The sequence below is a fragment of the Pipistrellus kuhlii genome, unplaced genomic scaffold, assembly GCF_014108245.1.
Source record: "Pipistrellus kuhlii isolate mPipKuh1 unplaced genomic scaffold, mPipKuh1.p scaffold_m20_p_99, whole genome shotgun sequence".
Classification (NCBI taxonomy): domain Eukaryota; kingdom Metazoa; phylum Chordata; class Mammalia; order Chiroptera; family Vespertilionidae; genus Pipistrellus; species Pipistrellus kuhlii.
The window spans coordinates 364,434-386,327 of NW_023425605.1; the positions used below are offsets into that span (position 1 = coordinate 364,434).

At 68.0% G+C, this 21,894-nt stretch overlaps 1 protein-coding gene across 1 annotated transcript; it reads left to right on the top strand.

Annotated features, from left to right (window-relative positions):
* The first annotated feature begins 1,891 nt into the window (after positions 1 to 1,891).
* Positions 1,892 to 21,677, top strand: HUNK (hormonally up-regulated Neu-associated kinase). Its single transcript, XM_045578376.1, is given in 12 exon segments — positions 1,892 to 2,112; positions 7,081 to 7,373; positions 8,637 to 8,692; positions 12,935 to 13,070; positions 13,816 to 13,943; positions 16,076 to 16,208; positions 16,752 to 16,914; positions 17,019 to 17,102; positions 18,420 to 18,467; positions 19,408 to 19,537; positions 19,620 to 19,815; positions 19,817 to 21,677. Coding segments are annotated over 12 exon segments (1,821 nt in total). The 5' UTR covers positions 1,892 to 1,893; the 3' UTR covers positions 20,052 to 21,677.
* Positions 21,678 to 21,894: the final 217 nt, after the last annotated feature.

Here is a 21,894-nt window from a genome sequence, read left to right on the forward strand (position 1 = left end):
CTGCCCGCCCCTCCATCGGTCCCTCCGTCCATCCGCCAGCCCCGGTCCGGGGCCTACCGTCCGCCGGGCGCCCTCTCCCTCCCCGGCCGGCCAGTCCCCCGTCCGCCGCCCCTCTCTCCCAGTCCCTCCCTCCCTCCCTCCCTCCCTCATTCCTGGCTGCTGGCGGGAGGAGGAAGGGCTTCGAGGGTTTGAACGCGCTCTGGCCAGGGAGCCCGCCGCTGCCGGGCCTGGGTCCAGTTTAGGCAAATCTGGCCGAACGGGGCACCTCCGCGGCCACTGGGGGGTCCCTGCAGCCCGGCCAGGAGCCCCCCAGCCCGGCCATCAGCCCCCAGCCCCCAGCCCAGCCAGGAGCCCCCAGCCCGGCCAGGAGCCCCCAGCCCGGCCAGAAGCCCCCAGCCCAGCCAGAAGCCCCAGCCCCCAGCCCAGCCAGGAGCCCCTATTATGGCCCAGGAGCCCCCAGCCCGGCCAGAAGCCCCCAGCCCAGCCAGGAGTCCCAGCCCCCAGCCCGGCCATCAGCCCCCAGCCCCCAGCCCAGCCAGGAGCCCCCAGCCCGGCCAGAAGCCCACAGCCCAGCCAGGAGTCCCAGCCCCCAGCCCGGCCATCAGCCCCCAGCCCCCAGCCCAGCCAGGAGCCCCCAGCCCGGCCAGAAGCCCACAGCCCAGCCAGGAGTCCCAGCCCCCAGCCCGGCCATCAGCCCCCAGCCCCCAGCCCAGCCAGGAGCCCCCAGCCCGGCCAGGAGCCCCCAGCCCAGCCAGAAGCCCCAGCCCCCAGCCCGGACAGAAGCCCCAGCCCCCAGCCCGGACAGAAGCCCCAGCCCCCAGCCCGGACAGAAGCCCCAGCCCCCAGCCCGGCCAGGAGCCCCCCAGCCCCCAGCCCGGACAGAAGCCCCAGCCCCCAGCCCGGACAGAAGCCCCCAGCCCAGCCAGAAGCCCCAGCCCCCAGCCCAGCCAGGAGCCCCCAGCCCGGCCAGGAGCCCCCAGCCCAGCCAGAAGCCCCAGCCCCCAGCCCAGCCAGGAGCCCCCATTATGGCCCAGGAGCCCCCAGCCCCCAGCCCGGCCAGGAGCCCCCCAGCCCCCAGCCCGGCCAGGAGCCCCCCAGCCCCCAGCCCGGCCAGGAGCCCCCCAGCCCGGCCAGAAGCCCCCAGCCCCCAGCCCAGCCAGGAGCCCCCAGCCCAGCCAGGAGCCCCCCAGCCCCCCAGCCGGCCAGGAGCCCCCCAGCCCGGCCAGGAGCGCGGGCCGGCGGGCGGGGCGGAGGCTGCGGCGCTGGCGCCGGGATCGGGGACCGGGGACCGGGGACCGGGGACCGGGGACCGGGGACCGGGGACCGGGGACCGGGGACCGGGGACCGGGGACCGGGGACCGGGGACCGGGGACCGGGGACCGGGCACGGGGCCGCCCCCGCCGCGCCCCCAGCCTGAGCGGGCGGCCCCGCCGGGCATCACGGGGCGGGGCGCGGCCAGGGGCGGCCTCGGGGCACAACTTGTTGGGGGCGGGCCCGGCGCCGCTATTGTCTGCGCGCTCGGCGGGCCGGGCGGGAGGAGCCGGAGGAGGGGCCGGAGCGGCGGGTCCCGGGCGGCGGGGCCGGAGGAGGGGCCGGGGCCGGAGGAGGGGCCGGGGCCGGAGCGGCGGGGCCGGGGCCGGAGGAGGGGCCGGAGGAGGGGCGGCGGGGCCGGAGGAGGGGCCGGGGCCGGAGCGGCGGGTCCCGGGCGGCGGGGCCGGAGGAGGGGCCGGGGCCGGAGGAGGGGCCGGGGCCGGAGGAGGGGCCGGGGCCGGAGGAGGGGCCGGGGCCGGAGGAGGGGCCGGGGCCGGAGGAGGGGCCGGGGCGGCGGGGCCGGAGGAGCGGCCGGGGCCGGGGCCGGGGCGGCGGCGGGAAGAGCGGACGGAGCGGCGGAGGATGCCGGCGGCGGCGGCGGCGGGGCCCGGGCTGCCGGGCGGGGACGCGGCCCGCGCGGGGAGCTGCCCGCCGGGCTGGGCGGGCGGCGGGGCGGGCGGGCGGCCGCGGGGCTTCCAGCACCACAAGCGCGTGGGCCCCTACCTGGTGGGCAGCCGCAAGCTGGGCGAGGGCTCCTTCGCCAAGGTGCGCGAGGGCCTGCACCTGCCGACCGGCGAGAAGGTGGGCGGCCGCGCGCGTGTGCGTGTGTGCGTGTCCGTGTGTCCGTCCCGGCGCGGGCGCGGCCCGGAGCGCCGCCCGGAGTCGGCCCGGTGGCCCCGGGAGGGCGCCGCCTGGCGGACACGGCGGCCGGGGCTCCGGCCTGGGGGGGGGAGCCGGGCGGGGTGCGGGCGCCTCGGGGGGCAGCGGCGGACCGGCCCGCCTTCGGGGACCCCAGAGGCGCCCCCCCGGGCCCCGGGGAAGGCGGGGCTCCACCTGCGCCGGCGGCGGGCAAGTTTTCCCGCCCAGGCCCGCCTCCCCGCGGCCCGCGGGAGGGCCGCTCCGCTCCGGCCGGTACGGGGTGCGGGGCTGGGGGCTTCGGTTTCCCGCCCCCCCCCACCCCGTCCCTCATCCCCATCCCCCACCCCCATCCCTACCCCCTCCCTCTCCCCTCCCCACCCCCCCTCCCCTCCCGGGGCTCCCGGCCGCCGCCCCGCGGAGGGAGTCGGTGTGAACTCCCGCCGGCGGCCGGAGGCCTGAGTGTAACTTGGATCCGGGGAAGAGCCCAGGACTGTGGTGACTCCGGAGGCGCAGCCCGGGTCCCCCTGATGGCGAGGCCGCCCCCCCCCCCCCGCGATGCTCGGTCCCCGCTCCCGGCCTCCGGCTGGGCCCCCCCGGGCTGGTGGGCGCTGCCGCGGCCCCGCGCCCAGAGGCGGCAGTGTAGGGGGACGGAGGGCGGGTGTCTGGGCTCCCTACCCGCCTTCCCACCTCGGACCTGGGTCTGTGCCAGCCGGGAGCCCGGGGTGCTGTGCGGGGAGCCCGGGGTGCTGTGCGGGAGCCCGGGGTGCTGTGCGGGGAGCCCGGGGTGCTGTGCGGGAGCCCGGGGTGCTGTGCGGGGAGCCCGGGGTGCTGTGCGGGGGGCCCGGGGTGCTGTGCGGGGAGCTCGGGGTGCTGTGCCGGGAGCCCGGGGTGCTGTGCGGGAGCTCCCTCCGGGCCCCACTGAGCCCGGGAACCCTGCACTGAGCGGCCCCCTGGCCTCCCGCCCGGCGCCTCCAGCCTTTGTGCGGCCGGGAGGAGGGAGGGGGAGGAGGAGGAGGGAGGGGAGCCGGCAGGGAGTCCTCGCTGTGCCTCTCGCTGGAATTTCCGTGCAGAGTGCAGAGCGGGAGCAGCCTTCAAAGAAGGCGCCATCCCAGTGAAACTTGCTCTGGCCCGGGGGCAGCAGGCCCAGTCACAGGTGGGTTCCCGCCCGGGGGCGGGGGGCCCAGGCCTGGTAACCCCAGGCTCACTGCCTGTCCTGCTGTGTGAGCTCATGTGGGCCAGGGAGGGAGGAGGAGCCTCATTCTCGTTCCAAACTGTAGGGTTCGGCTGCTTGTGTAGTTTTGCGTGAAACTTGGTGAGGGGAGAGGCTGTAGGCGGACAGCGAGGGCCGAGGTCCCGGCACCTGACCTCCCTGCGGGCCGGCTGCCTCGGCCTCTCCCCTTGCCCGGTGTTGGCGGGTCTGTCCTGGCGCCCGCTCCATGGCCTGGCTGTTGGCACTCAGCTGCCTGGGTTCCAGGGCTCGGTGCGGGCACACTGGCATGCCTGGGGGTGGCTGTGGAATTGCCGTGCAGGACCGGGAGGTGGATCGGTGAGGGGCCGGTGCTCAGGGCGTAGGCGCAGGCCGTGAGTTCCCTGCCGGCTCTTCTCCAGCCCCAGCGCCGTGAGAACCGTGAGAAACTGGGTCCTGCTCTGTAATTGCCAGCTGTCCAGGAGTAGTGGGTGTGGCTCAGCCTGATCTCCCCCTCCAGCACCTCTGGTGCCCCAGGAGCATTCGGGGCTGGGCAGGTGGCGGAGATGGAAATGCTCGTGTGTGTGTGTGTGTGTGTGTGTGTGTGTGTGTGTGTGTTTGTGTGTGTGAGAGTGTGTATGAGTGTGTGTGAGTGTGTGTGTAAGAGTGTGTGTATTTGTGTTTGTGTGAGTGTGTGTGTATGTGTGTGTGTGTGAGTGTGTGTTTGTGTGAGTGTGTGTGTGAGTGTTTGTGTGTTTGTGTGAGTGTGTGTTTGTGTGTGAGAGTGTGTGAATGTGTGTGTGTGAGTGTGTGTAAGTGTGTGTATTTGTGTGAGTGTGTGTGTATATGTGTGTGTGTGAGTGTGTGTTTGTCTGTATGAGTGTGTGTGTGTGTGTTTGTGTGAGTGTGTGTATATATGTGTGTGTGTGAGTGTGTGTTTGTGTGAGTGTGTGTGTGTGTGTGAACTTAGTGCAGGTTTAAAAAGACAGCGGCATCTCCCATGGCTGTGGGAATTGCTGGTCCAGGTGACAAGCGACCGCTTTTCTGGCCTTCACGGAGGCTCCAGCCTCACCTCCGCGGTCAGGAGGCCGGTTCCCTGCTGCCTGCGGGACCTGCTCCTGGGAGCCCTGGGCTGGAGGGCCCCGGGGCTGGGAGAGGGATGGAGGGAAAGGAGCCCGTGGCCCGTGGCCCGTGGCCCGTGGCCCGTGGCTGGCAGGTTTGTCCTCCGCTCTGCTCTGCGGTGAAGCACTCTGCTAACGGCTGTAACACAGGAGTTCGCTTGGCCTGTGACCCTCCTAATGGGCAGGTCTCCGCCAGGCTGAGACCGGGTTGGTGACCGGAGGAGGGAACAGGGTCAGAAAGTCAGATTTTGAACAGTCTCCTCTGTGGCTTTGAGACCCAGGGCCCAGGTGCCGAGCAGGAGGATCGCGTGATGACTGCAGACCCGGAGGGGCTGTGCCCCCGCCCTGCCACGGCTCCGGGGCCGCAGGATGCACAGTTCGGGGGCGTTTAGGACATAGTCACCGAGATCTGTTTTCAGTGATTGGAGAGAGAGAGAAACATTGATGTGAGAGCGGAGCATTGATGAGTTGCCTCCAGTTCACATCCCGGCCAGGGATCGAACCCACAGCCCAGGTGTGTGCCCTGACGGGGAGCTGAACCTGCCCCCAGCCAGAGCTGCCGCACGTTTAGAAGGAACTGACGCGGTGTGGTCCGAAGGGCTCAGGGCGGAGGTGGCGCATCGGGGAGCTGGTCCCCGGCTGCCCCTGGAGCTCAGCCAGGGCCGTCCCGCTCCATGATGGACTCTGAGCGCTGGGTGGGGGTGGGGCCTGATCGCTGAAGGCGCCGATATGTTTTGTTCTAGCCTTCGGTTAAAACAGCCTGTTTATCGCTGCCAGCGGAGCGAGCTGCGTGGGGACTAAAAATAACAGCAGCTGCTGAGGGAGTCGCTAACGGCGTGAGTGGCTCCCGCCACCGTTACCTGCGTGGCGCTTCCAAATATACCCCCTTCCACGTGGCGCTTCTAAAAATACCCCCTTCCACGTGGCGCTTCTAAAAATACCCCCTTCCACGTGGCGCTTCTAAAAATACCCCCTTCCGGCGTGGCATTTCTAAAAATACCCCCTTCCACGTGGCGCTTCTAAAAATACCCCTCAGCCGAGCACGGAGCACCACTCACGTACGGGACCTTGGGCAGAGCTGTGTCAGCCAGTGTTTCCGGACAAACGTGCTCAGCCTGCAGTGCTGTTTGTATTGTGGATGCTGGGAACTGCGGGCCCCGCTCTGAGGAGGGACAGCTGTGCAGAGAACGGGTTCCGTCAGCCGGAGGGACACCTGTGCAGAGAACGGGGTTCCGTCAGCCGGAGGGACAGCTGTGCAGAGAACGGGTTCCGTCAGCCGGAGGGACAGCTGTGCAGAGAACGGGTTCCGTCAGCCGGAGGGACACCTGTGCAGAGAACGGGGTTCCGTCAGCCGGAGGGACAGCTGTGCAGAGAACGGGTTCCGTCAGCCGGAGGGACAGCTGTGCAGAGAACGGGGTTCCGTCAGCCGGAGGGACACCTGTGCAGAGAACGGGTTCCGTCAGCCGGAGGGACAGCTGTGCAGAGAACGGGTTCCGTCAGCCGGAGGGACAGCTGTGCAGAGAACGGGTTCTGTGAGTCGGAGGGACACCTGTGCAGAGAACGGGGTTCCGTCAGCCGGAGGGACACCTGTGCACAGTATGGGGTTCCGTCAGCCGGAGGGACACCTGTGCAGAGAACGGGTTCCGTGAGCCCTCGGCCGGCTCGTGGCCACAGGGCCGGTGGCCTTGGCCCGCCCGTGCCCCCGCCCCCCGAAGTGCTTGTGAGTGACGGGTGGGCACTGCCCGTCACGGGGCTCTTAGTGCTCAGTGGCAGCCTGGCCTCGGACCTCAGAGGGTGCCGAGTGCTGCCCGCACAGGAGGTGCCAGAGCCGGAGGTCACCCAGAGGGCGGGGCGGGGGCTGTGTCCGCCCCGGAGATGGGAGGCCGGAGCCCTCTGGGGTGAGGGCGCCAGTGTCACGTACCTGGGAAGACACTGTCCCCATTGCTCATGGTAACGGAGCGACCCGCTCTCCGGGCGGCTGGCATCCCACAGGTCGCGCGGCCACGGCCCGGTGCTGCCTGGTGCCACGCTCTCGGTGGGCTCCTGGCAGGATGGATGGAGGGAGGGACCACGGGCCCGGCAGAGCGTGTGTGGCCTGTGCTTTGCCGATGCTGCCCGTGCCGCGGGCCGTGTTTGGGGTCCACTGGGCCCACCAGGCTGGGGTATGCCTTTAGATGACCGCGCCCAGGAGCCTGGGGACGGGAGCCCGCCTGGTTATGGCGAGGAACGTGGCGCTCGGCGCCTGTCGGAGCGGCTCTCGGCGGCAGGAGCAGGGGCGCGGCAGAGCGTCTTCCCTGCTGCGGACACAGCAGCGTTCGTGGGCCCAGGACTGAAGGGTCCCGGGTTCGATTCCGGTCCAGGGCACGGCCCTGGTCAGTATGTGCGGGAGGCAGCCAGTCCACGTGTCTCTCACATCAGTCTCGGTCTCCCTTCATAAAAAGGTCGCGATCTTCTGGTCTTTGCTGAGGTTGGGGGCCCCCCCCCCCCCCCCCTGCCGTGCTCTCTTAGTCCACGGTCCTGTTCTGGGCAGCAGGCAGCCCGGTGTGGCCCTGGGTGCCCCTGAGCGGCCAGGTGTGACCTTTTCCTTGCTCTGTGTCCCCCCAGGTGGCCATCAAGGTCATCGACAAGAAGAGGGCCCGGAAGGACACCTACGTCACCAAGAACCTGCGGCGGGAGGGCCAGATCCAGCAGATGATCCGCCACCCCAACATCACGCAGCTGCTGGACATCCTGGAGACGGAGAACAGCTACTACCTGGTCATGGAGCTGTGCCCCGGCGGCAACCTCATGCACCGCATCTACGAGAAGCAGCGGCTGGAGGAGGCCGAGGCGCGCCGCTACATCCGCCAGCTGGTCTCCGCCGTGGAGCACCTGCACCGAGCCGGCGTGGTGCACCGGTGAGGGGCGGCCGGCCGTGCCCGCTGTCTGCGCGCCGGGTCCGAAGGCACCGGGCCCGGCTGCAGCCTGCCGCTGCCCCTTCGTCGTTGGGGGGCCCCGGGTTACGGGGTGTTACCACTCTGACCCTCCGTCTCTTCTATGAAACGGGAACAGTGATGCTCAGTGCATGGTGCATGTGGGGAGTAACGTGTAGACGGCGATGAGTTCATGTGTGGGGAAAGCTTGGAACATAGTCATCGACATGTAAGCCTGTGACCTGTGTGGAAGCGTGCACAGTCTGGGCGGTGCCTGTGATCTGTGTGGAAGCGTGCACAGTCTGGGCGGTGCCTGTGATCTGTGTGGAAGCGTGCACAGCCTGGTGCCTGTGATCTGTGTGGAAGCGTGCACAGTCGGACGGTGCCCGTGATCTGTGTGGAAGCGTGCACAGTCTGGCCCGGTGCCCGTGACCTGTGTGGAAGCGTGTACAGTCTGGGCAGTGCCTGTGACCTGTGTGGAAGCGTGCACAGTCTGGGCGGTGCCTGTGACCTGTGTGGAAGCGTGCACAGCCTGGCCTATAGTAGGTCCACCGCCCCTATAGTAGGTCTGTCACCCCCATAGTAGGTCCGTCACCCCCATGGTAGGTCCACCGCCCCCATAGTAGGTCCGTCACCCCCATAGTAGGTCCGTCACCCCCATAGTAGGTCCGTCGCCCCCATAGTAGGTCCGTCGCCCCCATAGTAGGTCTGTTACCCCCATAGTAGGTCCACCGCCCCCATAGTAGGTCCGTCACCCCCATAGTAGGTCCGTCGCCCCCATAGTAGGTCTGTCACTCCCATAGTAGGTCCGTCACCCCCATGGTAGGTCCACCGCCCCCATAGTAGGTCCGTCACCCCCATAGTAGGTCCGTCACCCCCATAGTAGGTCCACCGCCCCCATAGTAGGTCTGTTACCCCCATAGTAGGTCCACCGCCCCCATAGTAGGTCCGTCGCCCCCATAGTAGGTCTGTCACCCCCATAGTAGGTCTGTCACCTTCATAGTAAGTCCGTCACCCCCATAGTAGGTCCACCGCCCCCATAGTAGGTCCATCACCCCCATAGTAGGTCCGTCACCCCCATAGTAGGTCCGTCACCCCCATAGTAGGTCCATTGCAGGCACTTGGGATTGCGAGTCCCAGGGAACCCTGTGGGCGGCCCCCGTGGCTCAGCCCCTTTCCGCAGGGGCAGGGGGGCGGGCGGTTCTGCCGCTTCCAGCACGGCTGACGCTGTTGCTGCTGTCGTTCCAGAGACCTGAAGATCGAGAACTTGCTGCTGGACGAGGACAACAACATCAAGCTAATCGGTACGGCTCTGCGTTCTGAGTGTGGTTATCGGTACGGCTCTGCCTTCTGAGTGAGTGTGGTGATTGGTACAGCCCTGCGTTCTGAGTGTGGTGATCGGTACGGCTCTGATTTCTGAGTGTGGTGATCGGTACAGCCCTGCGTTCTGAGTGTGGTGATCGGTACGGCTCTGATTTCTGAGTGTGGTGTGGTCATCCTTTGCGTGTTATGCTGTCCGTGGCCACTGGTCCATTCCTGGATTCCTGACACGGACTCCTGGCCTATTCTGGTCTCTGGAAAGTCCTACATCGCCGCCTCTGCCCCCAACAGTGAAGCATGGCTTTGACAGGAAGATGAGTTTTAAAAATAAGCTATGTATTGTATATAAAAGCCTAAGCAACTGTTACCACCAGTCAATGAACGACCAGTTGACCGGTTGCTATGATGCGCACTGACCACCAGGGGGCAGGCACTCAATGCAGAAGCTGCCCCTGCCCCCTGGTGGTCAGTGCACTCCCACAGCCAACCTCCTGTGGCCAGCGGCCAGCAAACCTCCCACGGTCCCTCCCCCCGGCCAGCCGGCCCCCGAACGGCCTCCATTGCCGGCCAGGTCGAGGGACCCACCTGTGTATGATGTCACGGACCAGCCTCTGTTTAAACATAACCAGGAAGGCAGCGAACTGTCGAGTGGCCGTAACGAACGTCACAGCCCCAAGTAATCGCAGGATTACGTCCGGCGTCAGCTTCGGCAGGAGTCAGGCGAGCCGGACTCTGGGTTTTTATTCTGAGTGACCCTGAGGCCTCGTAAGGGGCGGGGGTTGTCTGGTTTGGGGTGTGATTTAGCCGTGCCTGGCTCCTCTTGTCAGTGAACGCCGCCACTGGGAACCGGAGAACCAGTCTCCCTTCTCTGTTTTTTTTTGGGGGGGGAATTTTTTTTATTGATTTCAGAGAGGAAGGGAGAGATAGAAACATCCATGATGAGAGAGGATCCTGGAGCGGCTGCCTCCTGCCCTCCCCACACTGGGGATGGAGCCTGCACCCCGGGCCTGTGCCCTGACCGGAATCAAGCCCTGACCTCCGGGTTCTAGGTTAGCGCTCAACCGCTGATCCACACTGTCCGGCCCGGGCGCTCAGGCTGGTTTTCAGACAGAAAGCATTTCCGTGTGGAGCTCAGGGTGACTTTTCTGGTAAAAGTGGTCCCGGCCTCCCCTGTCTGCCCCTCAGGGCCCTGCAGGACGGGGCCGGGCGGCCTCAGGCCCTGCGAGCAGGTCTCCTCCCACATCTGAGACTGCTCTGGGGGACCTGGGCCAGGTGAGGGCGGTCTGGGCTAGGGGAGGGGGCCCTGGGTCAGGTGAGGGGGTCCTGGGCCGGGGGAGGGGGCCTGGGCCAGGGGAGGGGGGTCTGGGCCGGGGGAGGGGTCCTGGGCCAGGTGAGGGGTCTAGGCCAGGTGAGGGGGGTCTGGGCCGGGGAAGGGGGTCTGGGCCAGGGGAGGGGGCCAGGGTCAGGGAAGGGGGCCTGGGCCGGGGGAGGGGACTGCAGGGGCTGCTGGGCCTGGGAAGAAAGGGGCCAGGGGAGGGGCCTGGGCCAGGTGGCGGGGGCCTGGGCCGGGTGAGGGGGCCTGGGCCAGGTGAGGGGACCCTGGACCAGGGGAGGGAGGCCTGGACCAGGGGAGAGGGGCCTGGGCCAGGGGAGGGGGCCTGGGCCAGGGGAGGGGGGCCTGGGCCAGGGGAGGGGGGCCTGGACCAGGGGAGGGGGGCCTGGGCCAGGGGAGGGGGGCCTGGGCTGGGTGACGGGGGCCTGGGCCAGGGGAGGGGGGCCTGGACCAGGTGACGGGGGCCTGGGCCAGGGGAGGGGGGCCTGGGCTGGGTGACGGGGGCCTGGGCCAGGGGAGGGGGGCCTGGACCAGGTGACGGGGGCCTGGGCCAGGGGAGGGGGGCCTGGGCCGGGTGAGGGGGGGCCTGGGCCAGGGGAGGGGTTCCCGGGCCGGCAGAGGGGGCCTGGGCCAGGTGAGGGGGGTCTGGGCCAGGGGAGGGGGCCAGGGTCAGGGAAGGGGGCCTGGGCCAGGTGAGGGGGCCTGGGCCAGGGGAGGGGAGCCTGGGCCAGGTGATGGGGCCCTGGGTCAGGTGAGGGGGGGTCTGGGCCAGGGGAGGGGGCCAGGGTCAGGGAAGGGGGCCTGGGCTGGGTGAGGGGGGCCTGGGCCAGGGGAGGGGGGCCTGGGCCAGGTGAGGGGGCCTGGGCCAGGGGAGGGGGGCCTGGGCCAGGTGAGGGGGGTCTGGGCCGGGGGAGGGGGCCTGGGCCAGGTGAGGGGGCCCTGGGCCAGAAGAGGGGGCCTGGGCCAGGTGATGGGGCCCTGGGTCAGGTGAGGGGGGTCTGGGCCAGGGGAGGGGGCCAGGGTCAGGGAAGGGGGCCTGGGCCGGGGGAGGGGACTGCAGGGCTGCTGGGCCTGGGAAGAAAGGGGCCAGGGGAGGGGCCTGGGCCGGGTGAGGGGGGTCTGGGCCAGGGGAGGGGGCCAGGGTCAGGGAAGGGGGCCTGGGCCAGGGGAGGGGGGCCTGGGCCAGGTGATGGGGGTTTGGGCCGGGGGAGGGGGCCTGGGCCAGGTGAGGGGGCCCTGGGTCAGGTGAGGGGGGTCTGGGCCAGGGGAGGGGGCCAGGGTCAGGGAAGGGGGCCTGGGCCGGGGGAGGGGACTGCAGGGGCTGCTGGGCCTGGGAAGAAAGGGGCCAGGGGAGGGGCCTGTGCCGGGGGGGGGTTCTGGGCCAGATGATGGGGCGGAGTCGGGAGCAGAGGAGCAGAGGGGTTCCAGGGAAAAACAAACAAAGGAGGAGGTAACGCCTGAACACAGCTCTCGGGGGGCTGGCAGTCCCTGTGGGGTTCGGGTTTTCACCCCCAGCCCCGAGCTGGGGACTCAGACCTTGAGCGTCCCTCCCGCACAGCCCCCCGCGGCCGGGCGGCAGCGTGTGGCACGGTCACGGACTCGTCTGCGGGCGCCTTCTCGTTTCCCACCGCACCCATAGCCACGCGCTCCGCGGCGGGGCCGTGGGCAAGTCACGGAGGAAATACCGACAGATGGCGGGAGCAGGTGTAAACCCTGGCCGGCCGCGCAGTGGTTGAGCATCAGCCCTCACACGGAAGGGTCTCGGGTTCGATGCCCGCCCAAGGGCACGTCCCTGGGTTGCAGGTTTGATCCCTGACCCTGGTCAGGGCGTGTGGGAGGCAGCCGATCGATGCGTCTCTCTCACACGGATGTCTCTCCCCTCCCGCCTCCTCTCCGCTCGTGATGGGAACGTGCCCTGCGGTTGGGGGAGCTGGTCTCCGAGTGCAGCCGCTGTCCCTCCGAGCCCGGCTGCCGGCCTCCCCGGGGGCGGGAGCCGTGATCTTTCCCTCCGAGTTCAAAGCAGGAGCCGGGACCTGATCCCGAGCCAACAGAGACGGAGGCGAGACACCACGAGGCAGAACGCGGCTCGCCGGCCGATGCCTGCCTTTAAGGTCAAAGGTGAACGCAGCCCCAAGGGCGGCACTGGTACCAGCAGGTGCCCGGCTGTGCCCTCCTCTCCCAGGTGTCCGTCATCCTGGAGCAAAGCTCTGCCAGCTGGTGGCTCAGTGGTTGAACCTGTGAGCCTGGAGGTCAGGGTTCAATTCCCGATCAGGCACAGGCCCGGGTTGCATGCTCCATCTCCAGTGGGGGGGCGTGCAGGAGGCAGCGATCCATGACTCATCACTGATGTTTCTCTCTCTCCCCCTTCCTCTCTGAAATCGATAATAAACATATATATTTTTTTAAAGCCTGTGCTCATTCAGCCCGTTCTCAGGCTCTTCCTGGCGTTTTCTGGCCGCACCCGCCGTGCCGTCTGAGTCACGGGGTGTATCTCCCCCCCCTCCCCCTTCCCATCACCCTGTGTTCCCGTCCTGGAGCGTTGTCAGCAGGCTGAGGAAATGCAGACATTCAGCCGAAAAGTCAGCTCTGGGTGGTGGGTGTGCTACTCAGGGCCGCGCGGACACCAGCCCGGACAGCCCGTGCCCCCAGGCTTCCCAGTCGCCGCTCGAGGCGGGTCCCTGTGCCCCCACGGGTCCTGGGGTGCAGGTGTGGGCGGCGGGGTCTGCAGGGAGGCCTGCCAGCAGGGGTGTCTGGGCGAGCCGGGCGGCCCGGGACCGGTGTCTGCGCCGTGTCTGCAGCCGCTGGGCGGGGGTGGGAGGGTTCCCCTCCTGTGCCGTCGTTCCCGCCCCCCTCACATCCCGGGTTCTGATCGGAGCGTCTGTCCCCGTTGCAGACTTCGGCCTGAGCAACTGTGCGGGGATCCTGGGCCACTCGGACCCGTTCAGCACGCAGTGCGGCAGTCCCGCCTACGCCGCACCCGAGCTGCTGGCCCGGAAGAAGTACGGCCCCAAGATCGACGTCTGGTCCATGTGAGTCCCCGGGAGCCAGCGCCCTCCGGGGGCGGGTCTGCGGGCCCCTTCGCGATCGACGCCGGAGGTGTGATGAGAGCGCAGGCTCCCGTGGGGACTCCCGAGTGCAGGCTCCGGGACAGGTGTCTGATGATCCTTCTAAAAATATTTTTTTTCTTTTTAAAGAAAAATATACTTTATTGATTTTTTTTTTTTTTACAGAGAGGAAGGGAGAGGGATAGAGAGTTAGAAACATCGATGAGAGAGAAACATCGATCAGCTGCCTCCTGCACACCCCACACTGGGGATGTGCCCGCGACCAAGGTACATACCCTTGACCGGAATCGAACCCGGGGCCTTTCAGTCCCCAGGCCGACACTCTATCCACTGAGCCAAACCGGTTTCGGCATAAAAAATATATTTTTATTGATTTCAGAGAGGAAAGGAGAAGGGGAGAGAGAAACATCAATGATGAGACAGAGTCATGGATGGGCTGCCTCCTGCACGCCCCATCCTGGGGGTGGAGCCCACAACCCAGGAATCAAACCGCGACCTCTCGGTGGCTTAACCTGAGCCACGGGGGCCGTGCTTTAGGGCAGCTCTTAGAGGTGCAGACACCTCTGCGGCCATCCAGTGCCTGGCCCAAGCTGCTCCTGTGTGAGGCTGAGGTTCTGGAAGGTTCTGGAAAGGCACAGCACAGGGAGGCCGCCCAGCCCCGCCCTCCTCGTCCTGCTGTCCGGGCCTCACTCTGCTCTCGCTCTCTCAGAGGCGTGAACATGTACGCCATGCTGACCGGGACCCTGCCCTTCACCGTGGAGCCGTTCAGCCTGCGGGCTCTGTACCAGAAGATGGTGGACAAGGAGATGAACCCGCTGCCCACGCAGCTGTCCACAGGTGCGCGCTGCGCCGCCCGCCACGGGCCTCCCTGGGGCGCCGACTGGGCCTCCCCCGGGGCCGGGCGCGGGCTGGGGCGCGGGCTCGGTTTTGCATGGCGGGGGTGGGGGTGGGGTGAGGACCAGCGTGGCCCGAGGTCTCCCCCGCAGCTGAGACTGGTCTCCAGCATTGGGCCTCCCAGCTCTGGACGGCCACGCGGTCACCTCCTGCTTCCTTCCCGTTAGGATTCCACCCAAGGCCTCTGTCCCCTTCACACGCAGAGAAGGCTCTGGGATAAGGTGACCAGACGTCCTCCTCTTAGCAGGACAGTCCCAATTTTTAACAGTTTGTCCCGCGTCCCGGGCGTTTGGGACTTCTTTAAAACGCAGAGGGATGCGGGACAAATGGTTCAAAATCGGGCCGTCTGGTCGCCTTACTCTTGGCGCCTCCTGCCGGCGAGAGTGCTTTAAACGCACCTGCTCACAGCGTCGCTCTGAGAAGCATTTGTGATCACACCCTGTTGTGTCCCCCCACCCCAGTCCCCTGTGGAAGTGTGGGTTTGAGTTGAGGCTGTCTTTGTTTTGCTCTTTGAGTGTCTGAGGGACAAAGGCTTTTATTTTTATTTTTTAATATATTTTATTGACTTTTTTTTTTACAGAGAGGAAGGGAGAGGGAGAGAGAGTTAGAAACATCGATGAGAGAGAAGAATCGATCAGCTGCCTCCTGCACACCCCCTACTGGGGATGTACCCGCAACCAAGGTGCATGCCCTTGGCCGGAATCGAACCTGGGACCCCTCGGTCTGCAGGTCCAGGCTCTGTCCTCTGAGCCACACCGGTCAGGGCGGACAGAGGCTGTTAGATACGGTGAGACGGGCCGTCGGGTGAGGGCAGTACACACCCACGGCGGTGGCTCCCGTTCGGGCAGACTGTCCGTCCCGGGTCTGGTTTCTGAGCCGGTAAACCATACAGTGCGTTCTTTGTTTGGCCACAATCCGCGTTCCCCGTCTCAGGTTGGTGCTGACAAGCATCGGACTGGCTCCTTGGCATAAGCTCAGCTTTCTTAGTCACAGCAGGTGAGGCGTGCAGCTACAAAAAGCAATTATTCCTCTTCACCTTATGAAAAATCAGTCGTGGAAAGATGGCGTTTTCTTCCGCGGCTGTCACGTACCTTGCTTTTGAGTGTATAACCGTCCATGACGCGGACCCTGAATTTGTTTGCAAAGTGGAGTCCCCGGGGAAAAGCACTCTGGCCTGAAGTGGCCTGGCTTGTCCACACTCGCACCTTTGCCGAGGAGGGGTGGGGTGGGCACAGAGGCGGTGCCTGTGCAGGGGGGCGGTCGTGCTCAGGGGAGACGGGTGCAGCTCGGAGCTAGGAAATGTGGACAGATCGTTACGTGGAGGTTTGGAGCTTTCAGGAACACTGGGCGCGCCTCCTTCCCCCTCCCTCGGACTTCTGGTCACCCGGTTCCTCCTTGAGGCGTGTCCTGCACCAGCGCCAGGCGAAGGACATGCCAGGCGCCAGGACAGACTCGCTCGCCTGCACAGACGTACATACAGCCGGGAGGCAGATACACCTAAACAGGCAGCGGGAGGTCGGTGGTGTGAGAAAATCAGGCACAGCGGGGTGCGGAGCCGGAGAGCAAAGATGGTTACTTGTTTTTAAAATAGTTTATTGATTTTAAAGAGAGAGAGAGAAACACCGATGTGATAGGGCAATAGATCGGCCGCCTCCTGCACCCCCCACACTGGGGATGGAGCCCCAACCCGGGCCTGGGCCCTGACGGGGAATCGAACCCTGACCTCCTGGCTCCTGGGCAGAGCCGTGCCGGCTGGCCGGGCTGGCGAGAAGATCGTGGCCCCTTTGCTCTCGCGCCGTCGGGGAGTCTGAGGGGCCTTCCGAGGCCGGGCGGGACGGAGACACAGGCCCGGACGTCCAGCCCCCGCGCCTGGAGGAGCCGCTGTGGTGGACGGCCAGCCGGAGGTGTTCCCGGGGCTGGTCCTGGCATCACAATGAGCCCCTCTTTTTTAAAAAATATTTTAATTGATTTCAGAGAGAGGAAGTGGGAGAGAGAAACAGCAGTGATGGAGAGTCAGGATCGCAGGCCCCTGCCTGAGCCTCCGGTAACCGGGGTCGGGGCCAATGTCTCCCCAGGAGCCGTCAGCTTCCTGCGCTCCCTGCTGGAGCCGGACCCCGTGAAGAGGCCCAGCATCCAGCAAGCGCTGGCCAACCGCTGGCTGCACGAGAGCCACACGGGCCGGGTGCCCTGGGTCACCTACCCCAACAGGTGGGCCGCCGTGACCCTGCCCCTGCCCCTGCCCCTGCCCCTGCCCCTCCCCAGCAGGTAGGCCCCGCCCACCACCTCCCCAGCAGGTAGGTCCCGCCCACCACCTCCCCAGCAGGTAGGCCCCGCCCACCACCTCCCCAGCATGGCACATGGGCGGTTAGGGTAGCTCACCATCCCCTCCAGCTCTGTCTATGTGGCCTTTCCCTAATGGGAAGTCAGGTGAATGACCATGGGGGTGTCCCCGTGTCTGGGTCCCCCTCCGGGGCCTCGGTGGACTGTCCCCGTGTCTGGGTCCCCCTCCGGGGCCTCGGTGGACTGTCCCCGTGTCTGGGTCCCCCTCCGGGGCCTCGGTGGACTGTCCCCGTGTCTGGGTCCCCCTCCGGGGCCTCGGTGGACTGTCCCCGTGTCTGGGTCCCCCTCCGGGGCCTCGGTGGACTGTCCCCGTGTCTGGGTCCCCCTCCGGGGCCTCGGTGGACTGTCCCCATGTCCGGGTCCCCCTCCGGGCCTGGGGTTGGGGCGGGAGCTGACGTGGCCTGCCCGCAGGATCTCGCTGGCTGACCTGAGCCCCAGCGTGGTGCTGCACATGACCCAGCGGCTGGGCTACAAGAACAGTGACGTCGTCAACACGGTGCTGGCCAACCGCGCCTGCCACATCCTGGCTGTGTACGTGCTCCTCTGCAAGAAGCTGGAGCGCCACCTGTCCGGGGTGAGAGCCCGCGTGCGTGCCGGGCGGCCTGGGATGGGCTCCCGGCCGCGTCCGAGCACGAGTGCCGGCCTCACGGGTCAGCGTGGTTTCCTCTTCTCTGGTAGAAATCCGACGTGCAGGACAGCATCGGCTCCAAGGCCCCGCTCTGCCCCGGGGGCCGGAGCTGGCCCGGCCGGGAGCCCTGCGCGGTGAGGCCCTTCCCTGGATGCAGGCAGGAGGGCGGCGGGTGTGGCGGAGGGAGCCGGGGCAGGGGAGGAGGAAAAGGAAGGTTTCCACCGGACACAAACCCCTTCTCAGCTGTGGCCGAGCATCAGACGCCAGGCACTTAGACTGCGGTGCCCGGCCACACCCCCACCCGCCCGCCCGTCCACTCTGGGGTGCTGGGGCGCGGTCAGGATTCCACAGGCCGACGCTCAATCCGCTGAACCAAACCAGCTATGGCTGTAGCACACTTTTATTTTATTTTTAAAAAATATACTTTATTGATTTTTCACAGAGAGGAAGGGAAAGGAATAGAGAGCTAGAACCATCCATGAGAGAGAAACACCAATCAGCCGCCTCCTGCACACCCCCCATAGGGGATGTGCCCGCAACCAAGGTCCATGCCCGCAACCAAGGTCCATGCCTTGACCGGAATCGAACCTGGGACCCTCAGTGCACAGGCCCACGCGCTATCCACTGAGCCACACCGGTTTCGGCAGAGTGGCCTCATTTTAAATTATCAGGGAACACCGCCGGCCCTTTAAAAGCAGAGGCACACCCCTGCCCTCAGGCTCACGGGGACTCGCTGGGCCTGTGAGCCCCACTGCGAGGGCCTGGGGTTAGGGTCCAGCCGGGGGCGTGGAGTCCTGTCCCGTTCGGCCCTAACGGGGACGGGGGTGAAGGACGAAACATCCACGGCGGGTCTCATTCCAAAGTCTCTGACGCCTGAGCAGGAAGCTCCTGGTGGGCCGTGCTGCCGTGGGCAGCCGGCGGTGGTGCCGGGGGCCCGGTGCCGGGCTGGGCAGGGCGCCCGGGTGCCCTGGGTGTTGTTGCCGCGCTGGCACCGTCCCCAGGAGGCCTCGCTGTCTGAGGAGGCACTGACCTGCTTAGGCGGCTCCAGACGCCGTGCACCTCAGACGCAGGAGGAGCCGGGAGAGGAGGGCACGGCACCTGCAGCCATCCAGGGTGACGGGAGCTCGGTTTCTGTGTGATCGCTGGAGCGAATAACTCCGGGGGTGGGGGGGGAGAGGGTGGTGGTGAGGTGGGGCTGGTGGGGGAGAGTGGCAGGGGGCAGGATAGAGGGGCAGGTGGAAGGGGGTGGATAGAGGGACGGGGTGGATAGAGGGGCAGGTGGAAGGGGGTGGATAGAGGGACGGGGTGGATAGAGGGGCAGGTGGAAGGGGGTTGGATGGAGGGCCAGGGGGCGGGACAGAGGGGCAGGCAGGGGCGAGGGTGGGTAGCTGCAGGAATGAGCAGCAGGTGCAGCCTGGTGGATGGATGGCTGATGGTGTGGCTTCCCACAGGCCTCCCTGGACACGTGGCCACGGGACCTGGAGCTCCACGCGGAGCAGGTGAGAACGTGGGGTCGTGAGGATCAGCTGGAGCCTCCGGGGAAATAGCAGGAACCCTGTGTGCGCGCACGTGTGTGTGTGCGTGAGTGTGTGTGAGCGCGTGTGCATGTGTGTGAGTGTGTGTGAGCACGTGTGCGTGTGAGTGTGTGCGTGTGAGTGTGTGCGTGCGCGCGCACGTGTGTGCGTGCGTGTGTGTGCGTGTGTGTGTGTGCGTGTGTCAGGCCCAGCCCCCGGGGAGGGTCAGTCCACAGCCTCTGGACGCAGACCCCTCCCCAGGGCCCCCCCTCCCCCAGGCCCCTCTGTCTCCCCTCCCCTCCTTCCCGGCGGTTCAGCCCGGGTGCCGGGTGACCCTCCGCACCCAGGCTGCTGCTCTGCACGTCCCTCCTCCGCCAGAACCCTCCCCACCCTCCGACGGCGGGACCGAGCCCGGGCCCCCGACAGCCGACCTGCCCTCAGGTGCCCCCGCCTGGGCGCTGCCCCTGCCAGCTCCCTGTCAGTCCCCCTTCGCTCAGAGACCTCACCTTCAAAAGGCCAGAGGGGGGCGGAGCCGCTGGGGGGGGCGGAGCCGCTGGGGGGGGCGGAGCCGCTGGGGGGGACAGAGCCGCTGGAGGTCAGAGCCGCTGGGGGGGGCAGAGCCGCTGGGGGGGCAGAGCCTCTGGGGGGGCGGAGCCGCTGGGGGGCGGAGCCGCTGGGGGGGCCAGAGCCGCTGGGGGGGACAGAGCCGCTGGGGGGGACAGAGCCGCTGGGGGTCAGAGCCAGGGTGTCGCTCTCAGTGGGATGGGGGTCCCAGAGGCCCCTCTGCTTTGCCTTAGTCCGCCCGGATTGTTCTAGAATAATGGACCTTCCCGGGTGACCTTGGCCGCTGGAGCAGTGGCCAGGGGGGCGGGAGCCTGCGTGGCCCAGGCCGTGTGCGGCTCAGGCGTCCGCTTCTGACTGGCAGGACAGGAAGCCCAAGGAGCAGGAGAAGCAGGGGGCCCTCCCCCGGCCGGGCCCCCGGAAGCCGCCCGCCTCGCCCGCCACGCAGCTGCCGAGCGCGCGCGCCCCGCTGCGGGACGGCAGGCCCGACCGAGGTGGGTGCCGCGCCCGGCCGCCGCCCAGCCGCCCGGCGCCGCCCCTCCGCCCTCCCCTCACGGCGCCGTCTCTCCTGTGCAGATTCCTTCAGCTGCCGCAGCCTCTTCCGAAAAACCTCGGACCCCAGCTGCCTGGCCTCCGTGGAGTTCACGCCCGGCCCCCCGCCCCGGGCCCCCCCCGCGCCCCCCGCCCCGCCGCCCGGGAGCCCGCCCGCCCCGCAGACGCCCCTGCACCCCACGCTGGCCTCCTGGGCGCACGAAGAGAGCGGCCCCCCCGAGAGAGGGGGGCGTGGGTCCCGGGGCGGGCGGCCCCCAGCCCCTGGGGAGCCCCGGCTGTGGGAAGAGCCGGGGCCGCTTCCCCATGATGGGCATCGGGCAGATGCTGCGGAAGCGGCACCAGAGCCAGCAGCCGCCCGCGGACCGGCCGCCCGAGGCCAGCCTGCCCGCCCTGCCGCCCGCCGCCCCCGCCAGCCTGCCCTTCGACACGGCCCAGCCCGTCCAGGGCCGGTGCTGACCGGCGGCCGAGGACCGGGCACCGAGGCACGGCCCGTGCGGCTCCCACTGGGGGCCCCAGCCTGCTCCACCCGTCTGGCCTCAGGACCCGCCGATGCTGGGATTCCCCGCAGGGCGGGGTGGGGTAGGGCCAGGAGGGAGCACCCCTGCATCGGCCGCGGGCGTGCGGGTGACCAGGCCCCCGGACTGTGCCCTGTGTGCCTCTGGATCCCTCCCTTCGGCCAGGCCCCCGTCCTCCGGCCGCGGCCTCGGGGAGGACGGGCAGGAGCCGCGGCCGCGTGCCGGCCCCTCGCGGGCAGGGGCAGCCGGGCACTGACCGGCTGGCGGCGGGACCCTGCGAAGGCTCGTTACTGCCGAGAGGTCCCGCCGTTTCCCTCCGGTGAGACCTGCTGGTTGAGCCCTCGTCCGGAGTGGCTTGCTCTGCGGGAGGGGACACGAAGCCACAGCGTTCCAGACCTGTGGGGCTGGGAGTGCTCCCCGAGCGGCCTGCAGGGGACGAGGGGGCGTGGGGGTGAGGGATGAACAGGTGCGCGTGGTGGCTGGTGCCCCTGGACTGTCGGCGTGGCCTGCCCCTCGGAGGCGGAGCCTGGGGTTTGGAGAGAAGACGGGGACGGGGACGCGTCTGGAAGGCAGGCACCTCCACACCATTCAGGCGGTTCCCTCGCCGCCCGGTTCCGGCAGAGCCGCTCGGGGTCAGGGCCCGGCTCAGCACCGGGTCTCCTCAGAGGAGAGCAGCTCTGTCCCCGCCCCGCCCACGCCGCCCGCAAGACGGACCGGACGCCGCCTCCACGACCCCCCCTGTGCCCGGGGACCCCGTGCCTGAGCAGCGGGAAGAACTGGCCAGGCGGCCGGGCCTGAGTATGGGCAGCTCACACAGCGGCTGGAGGGACACCAGCCACCGGGCGGCCGCCCTGGGACATGCCCTCAAAGACCTGCCCGTCTGCATGGCGGCAGCGGGGCCGGGACACCTGTGCCCAGCCCGTCCGCCTGGGCGCGGGGAGGGCGTTTGCTGAGCCTGAGCCATCGCTGAGAGCCGTCCCCTCGCCTGGCGGACCAGCTGCGCCCCTCCAGCCGGTAGCAGGGAGTCGGGCTCCCGGTTGAGCTGCAGTTCCCTTGTCTGGCTTCGGTCTGGGTTCTGGAACATTCCGTTGGAAATAGAGCTTTGGAAGCCGAGAGAAGCATCTGGGAAAGGCCTGTTCATGGACACGCATCTGGTCTGTGTCCAGCTCCCTGGATGAGCGTGTCCCTGGGGCTGTCCCTGTCCTGGCGCCTCCCAAGCGGCCACCCACCGGGCCATGCCGGTGACCTCCACTGTGAACTCCGACCTCAGCCGCTGCTCCGCCGGCCAGGGGCTCGCCTGTGAGTGTGAGTGAGCGCCTGTCCGATCGATCGATCGATCGGGGCGGTCGGTGAGAGGGAGTGTCTGTTGCTTTGTTGTTTGTGTTTGTACGAGAACCGGACTCCCGGTCGGTACAGCTGTCCGTGACCCGGGCCTGTCTGCATGTGTGCCCGCGTCCTGGCCGTGTGGCCCGGAGTCCCCGACGGAAATGACGGCCGCCCGGGCTCCAGGCGGGGATCGTGTGCTCGGCGTCAGTGCCTCCGACTGTGAAATAAATCTCTCACTGTGACGGCGGCCGCGTCTGTTCGCTGAAAAGGGAAACGGGTGCGAGGCAGGCGGTGCGGCTCCTCTGAGCCACGTTCTGGGCCCACGAGGGCCGTCGGGGGGCGAGGAGGGTGGGGGGTGCTTCCAGTGCCCCTGCTTTGTCCGCCGAGGGCCGTGGCTGGCACCCGCAGGCGGCAGTTTGGGGCAAGGCAGTGTTTTTTTGGGGTGAGGGCGGGTCTGG